Source organism: Monodon monoceros, unplaced genomic scaffold (assembly GCF_005190385.1).
Source record: "Monodon monoceros isolate NGI ecotype Baffin Bay Population unplaced genomic scaffold, NGI_Narwhal_1 Super_Scaffold_17, whole genome shotgun sequence".
Classification (NCBI taxonomy): Eukaryota; Metazoa; Chordata; class Mammalia; order Artiodactyla; family Monodontidae; genus Monodon; species Monodon monoceros.
In genome coordinates, this window is record NW_021703773.1 from 22,497,150 (window position 1) to 22,507,199 (window position 10,050).

The 10,050-nt window shown below is 48.7% G+C and overlaps 1 protein-coding gene across 2 annotated transcripts in view; it reads left to right on the forward strand.

The window, feature by feature from the left end:
* ENPP6 (ectonucleotide pyrophosphatase/phosphodiesterase 6) overlaps nt 1-8,532 on the forward strand; it is a 92,314-nt gene extending 83,782 nt beyond the window's left edge. The window contains exons 7-8 of one of the 2 annotated variants that reach the window (XM_029226211.1): nt 3,534-3,657; nt 8,175-8,532. In XM_029226211.1, coding sequence (XP_029082044.1) covers nt 3,534-3,657; nt 8,175-8,380 — 330 coding nt within the window. In that variant the 3' untranslated portion in view covers nt 8,381-8,532. Of the gene's footprint in view, nt 1-3,533; nt 3,906-8,174 lie in introns of those variants that run through there. The other variant, XM_029226210.1, reaches the window with a different exon arrangement.
* The last annotated feature ends 1,518 nt before the right edge of the window (nt 8,533-10,050 follow it).

Sequence of the window (10,050 nt, forward strand, 5' to 3'; positions counted from 1 at the left end):
AGACTCACGCTCACACACACATACACAGACTCACGCTCACACACACACACAGACTCATGCTCACACACACACAGACACACAGACTCACACTCACACAGACTCACGCTCACACACACGCTCACTCACACACAGACTCACACACAGACTCACGCTCACACACACAGACTCACGCTCACACAGACTCATGCTCACAGACTCACGCTCACACACAGACTCACGCTCACAGACTCACGCTCACACACACACACAGACTCAGACTCACGCTCACACACTCACACACAGACTCACGCTCACATACACACACGCTCACACAGACGCTCACACACTCACGCTCACACACAGACCCCTCTACCCTCGCTCTCCTTCAGGGTTCGGGCACCTCCCCGGGATGTCACTAGGCGGTGCTGTGTGGCAGCCCCTGGGCCTGGTAGGGTCAGGAGGGGTGAGGCTCAACCAGTAGCTTGAGGACCCCCTGCCTGGGGACTGAGGTCTGGGGCGCTTCACCTGCAGGGCTGCCCCTGTGTGGTATGTGTCACACGGCTGCACAGGCCTGTGCTGGGATGCTGATGTGGGGATACAGAGCCCAGTGAAATGGTGAAAGCCACCGGGAGGGGATGAGGAAGGAAATCATCCCTGCACCTTCTTGAGGTTAATTACATAATGTCATTAGATTATGTCATGTAATCCGTTCAATCACTTCGCTTCTCACCTAACCAGCCAGTTTACTATTACTTTTTAAAATCAGTAAGAATAGTTGTTTCACTGGAGCAACCTGTCGTGTTAATAAGAACTGGTGGATTGACCTATGATCAGACCGATCCCCAGTTACCTTCAGGGCTGAGATTTTTTGTTGCTGTATGTTTGTAGTTGTTTAAGCTGGAATTTTAAAATCAGGCAATCAGTCCTCATCTCTCTTCCACCTGTCCCTTGGTCATGGGACACATATGTCCCATGGGGTTCATGATTAGTGACATCACCAGTGATATGTTCTACCTAGTTCTTCAGGAATCACTAAAGACTGGGGGAGGGGAGCAGCGTGTGACATTAGCGAACGAAGCTAAATTGGGATGTGTTGTGAGCATCACCACAGACAAAGAACAAAAAATGGTATAAGTCAGAAATGCAGTAAGTTAATAAATATATTCCCATTGAAAACTACAAGCTACAGCTGGAGAAGGCGGGATAGGGGATGATGGCAATTCAGGAAACAGAGAGTCAATGAAACAGTGTGATTTGGAAAGCGGTAATGCCAGGGAGTGATTTATGGGGTGAGACTGGATGGGTGTGCAATGCAATGTGACAGCTGAATAAGCAAAGGAGGGTTCGACCCTGCCGCACAGTACCCGAGCGCCTCGCCCCGCAGCCAGTGGCATCTGCTGACCATCCCCAGCCATTTATCGAGCACCTACTGTGTTTCGGGCTTAGCGCACAGCCGGGTTATCCTCCAGAATCTCTGTGAGGCAGGTAGTATCACATCCAGCAAGGAAGCTGAAGCATGGAGAAGTTACGCAGCTTGCCCAGGATCACAGAGCTGGAAAGTGGCAAACTGGAATTCAACCCACATCCTATTCCAAAATCTTATCTCCATACTCTGAACTGGCCACCACTCAGTGAGTGAAGAGGCAAGGGACAGGGACAGCCCACTGTCCTGTGCTGGCAGGAGCCCTGCAGCGACCTCTGGCTATGGGGTCCTGGAAGGCACATGAAGACCAGGAGACTGTCGACCTGCGTTCCAATCCCAGCCCTGCCTCTCAACAGCTGTGTGACTTTAAAAGTGTCACTTAACCTCTCTGTGCCAAGGTAGGAAAAATAATACCATCCACAGTGGGAGGTGGTGATGATTAAGTGCACGTTGGGGGAGGCTCTTGGTGAACCGTACAGCACACAAAATACACGTGTTGTTACGAGTCTTGTGAGACAACCTGTAAATCCCTGGTCCTTGAGCTCTTCTGCTTCCAGGAGGTAGTCAGTTCTACCTCCTGCATTTGGAAAACTTGTAATATTAAACCCTGTGCTGAGCCAGATGACTAGAATATTGGAAATGAAGGCTTAGTCCGCCAAGGAGGGCTCGGGTTGTGTCCAACTGGCTGCAGCCTCCTTAGGATTTGCAAAACCTTCTTTAAGCTTGTTGTCTCTCGAGTAAGCAGCTGCAGTCTAAGAAAATTTAGTTTTGCAGGAAAGAAGGGTGACAGGGCAGTGACAGTTCTGGAAGCCATCCTCAGTGAAGAATGGTCGAAGAAAGTGAAGACACCAAGGCCGGGCGCAGAGGAACACGGGTGCTATCTTCAAATGTTGACTAAATGGAGAGGAGGGGACTAATATGTTCCGAGTCACCCCCCGGGGTGGAGCTGGAAGAAAGGAGGACGGGTGGTTCCTGCAGTGGGCGCCCCTGGGCTTGTGGGAAGCCGGCTGCCTCGGGGCTTCCGTGCTGTACTAAAGAAACAAAGTGATTCGATTAGACGCTGTGTTTTCCAGCAATAATTCTCCCATAGCAATTGGGTGTCCTACCATTCGATTCAATTCTGACATCACCCCAAGTTAGAGCAGACACACACTTCAAGGGGTTCCGTCCCACAAGACTGCCTGCACATGTGAATTCTGACCGCAAGTCTTGGGTCCTCAGGATGCCCACTCTTGTGTCCGACTTGGCTACAAATTTGAGGGTTCTCACAACCCCCCTTCAGGTTCGATAATTCACTGGGATGAATCACAGCACTCAGAAAGGTGCTATACTTATGATTACAATCTTATTACAAAGGATGCTACTCAGGGACAGGCAAATGGAAGAGATGCACAGGGCAAAGTATGCGGGTGAGTGGTGCAGAGAACCCAGGCCCTCTTTGGGTGCATCACCCTCCCATCACAACAATGTGTTCATTAATCCAGAAGCTCCCTGGACTACGCTGTCCCCGGGGTTTTATCTGGGGTTTCATTGTGATGGCATGGGTCATTAAGTCATGGCCACATAGCTGAGCTCAATCTTAGAGGTCAGAGGATGTGGCTGAAAGTTCTAACCCTCTCATCCTGTGGTTGGTTCCTCAGGTGACCAGGTGATCCTGAAGCTATGTAGCTCCCTACCCCAGCGAGTCTCATTAGCATAAACTCAGGTATCAGAGCAAGGGGCTCATTTCGAATAACTAAACACGCCCATCACTCAGGAAATTCCAAGGGTCTAGGCATTCTGGGCCAGGGAACCCGGGACAAAGCCCAACTATATTTTTTATTATACCACAGGTAGACTTTCACGTCCCTTCTGTCTCTGACATGCTATACTTAGTGACTCTAAAACTGCTTACGAGGTTCAGTCCAGCCCGACGTAAGAAGATACCTTCAGAACTAGAGCTCTTTGGCAATTTAATGGGCGGTCTCCAAAGGTCTGAGCTACCTGGAGTAGGAAGTGATCCAGCTGAGGTTGGATGACCCTGACTGAGACCTCTGAGCAGGAAGTCCACTGGGTGGCAGTTTGGACCGGATGCTCAGTCGTCCGGATGTCTGGACACGGGGCGATGTAAATGCCTTTTGCTTGATTGCAGAATCGAGAGACGCTTCCATTCTGGATGAACAGCACTGACAAGAGGCAAGGCTGGCAGCGCGGATGGCACGGATACGACAACGAGCTCAGGGACATGCGGGGCATCTTCCTGGCCTTCGGACCCGGTAGGAAGACACGACCGAATTCTCTTAGTCATTCCTTCCTAAGGAAGCGTCAGCCACCAGGGGCTGACGGCACTAGTAGAGCTGGAGTGATTTCTTTATGGACCCTCTTTATGAGCAAAGCTGAGCAAACCCAGCCGGTCTCCATGAAGTGTCTTCGGCTGGCTGGCTTTCAAATGCTTCTTGGTTTTGGCAAACACGGCCAAATACCTTTCCTTGTAAGTTTTAAATCTCGAGTGCAGTGAAAAAAATGTTCCACATGTTTATGATTCATTTTTTTTACTTAATTCATCAAAATGTTCTCTCACAGCCATCTGATGTCCAGGAAAGCTTATCAGGCACCAGGTTGCTGACAGCTGCACGTCCTGGAGTTGACGCGATCACTTCACAGGGTCTGACTCTTCCACAGTTCCTCCCTGGCTAGAGCACCCACCCCTGCGCAGGTCATTCGGTTTAGGGCCCACCAGAAGCTAGGATGTGCTCAAGGGCAGGCGAGGAAATGATTCTGTGACTGACTTTGAGAATAAGCCAGAATGACTCGGGATGTCTTGGATGAAAGCAAATTTACTGTGCCTTCCTTGACCTACATTCCCAGGGCAGGGAGAGAGGGGAGATGGAGAGAGCCTCTTTGGTTATTTGCTTTAATAAACACAGCACTGTAAATTCACATTTTAGAAAAGTTTATCAAACACTCTAAAGATCATACTACCACCTGAATACCCCCTTTTAAAAAAATAGAGTAAAAATCAGTCAACAGCCATCAACAATCAGTGGACTGGTTCATGAGCTACTAACCTTCCTTCCTGCTGTCCACACTCCTTATTAAACACAGTAAGCTTACCCCAAGATCCATATTCCAAGTTCCTTTTTCTGCATGTTGATCAAAATGTTTCAGCCCATGAAAGTCCATGCTTTCCTTTCAAATTATAGGTTAGAGATCACGCCTGGAAGCCCTGCCCTTCTCCTTGATGTAACAGGACAGAGAAATGAGTCAGCCCCCTTCATTCCATCCGCCTCAGGTCACTCTACCTACCACAAGATAGCTGCTGAGAACTGCAAGGTGCCAGCTTCTGCACCCTCCTTGGGCGCCTCTGGGAGCCTGAGCTTAGGGAACATGTCGGTCCAAATCATTGCCCACGTGTCATCCAGATTCCCGTGTCCTTAAGTAAGCGTCAGCACCAGTGGCAGCAAACATTTATGGAGCACAACTGGGGTCATGACACTGGCCTAAGAGAGTTCAGAGGACGCCCCAGCATGACGCCATCAACTGATAACAGTTAACAGGCCCTCCCTGTTAGCCAGGCCCCGGGCTAGAGCTGCGCAGCTCAAAAGCCAAGTGAATTCAGGATGGAGCCTTGAGGATGTTGAGGCGACAGCTGCTAGATCAGGTTAGAGACATTCCAGGGCCATGGCCTTCATATGGGGGAACATTAGCCAGCAGGGCTTTCATTCAAAGACATCGCCTCCTCTTTCCCCAGAAGAGAGGGATCAGATCATGAATGCGAAACAGTTGTCAGTTGGAGTGTTTACAGAGTAAGAGTCTCGGGAGATTTTAAAGCAGAAGCACGTCTAGCGTCAAACCGAAAACTTTAAACAAAGTACCCAAAGCTGCAATAGCTTAAATTCAGTGGGGAGATTTTGTCCATTAGCAAAGGCCTCCATCATACGTTCCTTTAAAACTAAAAGCCTAAGTCTTTTATAGACAGAAAGACGACCCCTGATGAAACTGGACTGGGCTAATTGCAAAAATGTTTCCAGGCAGATACAGCCTTGAGAGCCTCCCACAAACCATCACGTTTCTGGCTCTAATTCTCATGAAAGATTGAACAGCTTTACGCACTGACTGTTTACTCAGAAGAAAATTTAAGAGCGAGGCCTTTAATAGCTATCTAGCTGCACTTTGAGATAAAGGTACATCCCTCCTGATTAATTGTAGGTACTTCTCGCTCATGGAAGGACGCTGAGCATCGCTGCGGCTGCCCCGATACAGCTTTAGAAGTCAGTAAGTCTGGTCCAGCTAAGAGAAAGGGAAATAATTCTGGAAGATAGCCTCTCTCTGCTTAATCCCAGTTTCTAATTTGAACAACCTAGTCTTGCCGTGGAGAACTCCACATTCGAGATAAGACAGCAGGAGTGTGACTCAGTGAGCTGCCAGCGAGCTAGCAAGCCTCACTTGGAAAGCAGCCCAAGGTGTTCAGGCACAGCGGGAGCCTCCAGAACCTTCTTTCTTTAGGAGAAACAGTCTAAATATCCAAAAAATGTAAACCCATGGAAATAACTTGGATTCCCATTCCAGGTTCACACACCATCTTGAGCTAGCAGGGCTTGTCTGGCCTCTCCCAATTGGATCAGGTATTGTTTTGCTGTTCAGGAATTTTCTAGAAGCTCTCATTCCAGTCTGGATCATCTCTGCACTGGGCCCAAAATCCCAGCCCTGTAGACCGGGAAGCCGTGAACCAGATGGAGTGGGAAAGAAACCCCAATTCTCCTTCCTGCTTACATGTACCGGATTTGATTTTGTACTTTCAACATAAAAAGATGATCTTTTCTAACATTTATTTTTTGTCAGTAGAGCTTGATCTCAAATTTTCTTGCCAAATGTTAAAGAAGGAGATGTCTGAAAGGCTGGGGACGGCTGTCTTGGATATGCTATTGTCTGCCACCCTCCCACGTGACAGGACATGGCCACCAGGTGATGTGGCAGGATGATCTCACATCCAGGTCCACGGCAAGTCAGAGGGAGGGGAGTCGCTCCCACGTCCCTGGGACAACCTTGCCACTGATTTCTCAGCTGCAGCTGAGGCAGCGTTACCACCACCCTCTCTAACTGTAGTGTTTTCCTTGATATTGGAAAGGTTGGCTTCCAGGGCAGCCTCTACGTTCTCCTTTCCAGGAAGTTCTGGATTTTCTAAAGTGAGTGTTTACCCTGAGGTGATGCTGACTCTTACCCTCCCTGCCCTAAAAGTAAAGTGAACCCTTCAAATAATCTATAGGGTGAATATTCTAAATCCATACTTTCCCTTGGTGGGCGTTTATTCTATTACTAATAACAGCTCCCATTTATTGAGCACATACAGTGTGGCTGGAACTAGGATTTAGGCGCCATCTCCATGCCTGTCCCCTGAGGTTACCCAGCTAGTAAGTGGCTACAGGCTGGTTGTAGAGCCCATGAACCTCTTTATACTGAATTCAACTTTAATTCTTCAAAATGAGCAAAACCCGTCACTTGGGAATTTGCCCTGGGTCTAACATACGCTGTGGCAGAGTTTTCAGTGTATAGCTTCCTTCTGTATTTATAATTGCAGGGTTAATACAAGAGTAGAATTTGGTGTGGACACTTCTGGGCTATGTTGCTGTTTGTCTGCTCTTTAAATCAAGTATATGTGATCATTTTAGCAGAGCAATTATAAAGATTATTTTCTAAGATAGAAAACTTGGCTTTACAGCCCCCAAACTACCTGTTTTAAAAAAAATTTTTTTAGAGGGACTAAAATCACACGCATGGGCCTTTATTGATGGATAAAACTCCTTCCTGAATTCAGCTTCTTAAGTTTTGGGTACTTTGTTGGAAGCTCTGGTTGGGAGCTTATGAATATTATTGAAGTCTCACACTCACTCTTTAAACAAACACTTTTCATTCAGCATCTTTTCTGCCTCCTGTGGAGAAAGAGAGGGTCCACTTTGGACTGAAGTCCCTCCTTCAGCACCCTTACTTGCTATGCTGTGAATAGCCAGCCAGGCCCTCGGGGGCCCATGTCCCCGTGGAGTCTGGCACAGCCTTGGGTAGAGGCACAGCCCTCTCCCTCATGAGCTCCCTTGAGCCTTCACTCAGGTCTCTAACTCCACTACCAGTTTCGTTATTTTCCCCACAGCTAAGTTACTTTATCTGCCAGTGAAAGGCTCCCAAGGAATGTGCAACTGATCTTCCAGACATACTTAGGAGACCGTTGCTATTGCTTGTGAATTAGGCACACTGAGGAAACTATATAATTTCAGGTTCCATCCAGTCCTGGGACCTCCATGTGGCAGGAAAATGGGACACATTCTTGAACTGGGGAGCGCCCAGGCTAACCAGTCCCTGCCAGATAGGTGGCCTGGAAGAAGAGTATGCAGTTGGAGTGGGTTTGGGGAGCCCGGCAGGACAGTCAAACTTCTGTGACCACAGCGGCTCCACAGGGCTTGCAGAAACGAGCAGCTTCAGATGGCCCTTGGGTCCCCAAGGAAAGCTCTGTTGTCACAAGGGAAGCACAGTTATGCACAGAGAGAGTTTGCTGTCTGATCTGTCTTTCAAAGAAACATCTCCACGAGCCATAGAAAGCAACCTCCTACCATAAGCTAGAACCTTCCAGATCTCCTTCCAGGTCCACAATCCCTTGGCCAGGCCCCACGGACGAGGAGGATTTTCCAGTCCCAAGCTGCCTGGATGCTGAATGCAACTCCTCCACATCGTGACTCCATGCCTGTCTCTGCCCTGCCCAGGAGTGACCGTGACAACTCGTTTGCTTGCCTTTCCCTTTCAGATTTCAAATCCAACTTCAGAGCCGCTCCCATCAGATCCGTGGATGTCTACAACGTCATGTGCAACGTGGCAGGTGTCGCCCCCCTGCCCAACAACGGGTCCTGGTCCCGGGTGACATGCATGCTGAAGGACCCGGCCAGCTCGGCCCTGGCTGTGCGGCCGGGCGCCTGCACGTTGGCCTTGGCGCTGCTGGCGCTGCTGTCCTGAACTGCTAGCGCGGTGTGTGCCGTGCCCCACGGGGGAGGCCTGGCCGTCTCCTATTTCACTAATAGCTTCGTCAGTTCAGTCAAGGCCAGACAATTGTAAATGTATCAGTCTTGGATGGTTCTATACGTAAAAGTCCCTATTTCTTAAAAAAACAAAAACAAAACCACTTTGCTTTTTCCGGAGGTAAGGAAACTCCTAGCTTTTCATTTGTTCAACTATAGGTTATTTTCTCCTTTCGTTCCGTGTACTCAGATGAACTAAGCAGGGCCTCCCCCTGTAGCAACCAGACCTTGGGCAGGTATTCCATGGAATCCCGGCCCCTCTCTGTCCTGCTCTGCACAAAGCAGGCCCTTGTCTGTGCCCTGTCTAAACCCGGGAGCCACCCTCAGGGTCTACGGCCACCATCCCATACTGCTCCTTCCGTCTGGGACAAAGGAGGCCGACGTGAAGCAGTAGCTGCTATTTCTAACTCAGCTCATGGGGTTTCTTCACCTTATACAAAGTCCCAGAAAGGGCTTATCTGAGCTTGGCTCACCCAGCAATCAAAATCAATGGGAACTGCAGAATTCATGGAACAAAGTGAAAGATACACGTTCCTTCCCAAAGTCTGAGTGCACGAAAGTTTCTCCCTGCCTGAAGGAGCAGAAGAGTTTCCAATAGATACGGGCTTCTGTGAGCCTCCTTGTGAGCCTCCTTGTATCGTGGTGTGAACATGCACACGGCAGGCGCTGGATTGCCTGTGGGAAGGCTCACTCAGAGGCTGCCTCTCTTTGGAAACCCGTACAGAGTGTAGACACTAGCGACCCCTGACATCATCACGGGCGGGGAAAGGGGTGTCTGGCTGATGATGGTGTGGACATACTTAAAGAAATCTCACGTCATTGCTTGAAATGGTGATGCAATTAAGCGTAAGTTTGATGCACCAGTGTCCTGGAGCACTGCTTATTCAACAACCACAGCAAAGTGGACCCCTGAGTGACCCAGAATTCCAAGGAAAATGGTGGGGCACGGGGAATGGCGGCCACATGATGGAGTCAAATCCCAGTCACTAACCACTTAGCCACTGGATTAGGAAACAGTCTGGTCAAAGTGCCACCTCAGAGACCTTAAGAAACCCCGAAGAAGAGGCACTGAGCCTGAGATGAAATGTTTTTAGTTTAGTCTTCTAAGTTTGCTGTAGGAGCTCTTGTTGCAAAACAAGGGATAACTGCATTTCTATATGATCAGAGTCATATACATATATCATCGCGTTAAAAATGAGTTTGCACTAAATGAGGCACATCTGCAAATGAGGCTTTTTGTCAGGAAAGGGCAAAAGATCAGGTCTCGTCAGGACGATGAAGCCCTTATGTATTGTTTACCTTGAAAAATGAAAATGTATGCTCACCCTGATTCAAGAAGGTTGGGAACCGTTCCTGGGCCTTGAATCATGAGAGCAAAGGATCACTGCTTAAAAATATCAAATTTACCTTCACAGAAGATTTCTAAGGATTTATGTAATGGGTTTGTAAAGTGCCAGACCATCGAATCAGCTGGGAGGCAAATCAGCCTTTGTGCCCTGGCCGGAAGCCAATTAGTGCTTTCGGAACATTGGCGCTGGCTGTTGCAATAGGCATCTATTGTTCAAAGGTTTCTTTCTCCTTAAAGGACTGGGTTCTAATGAGTCCAGT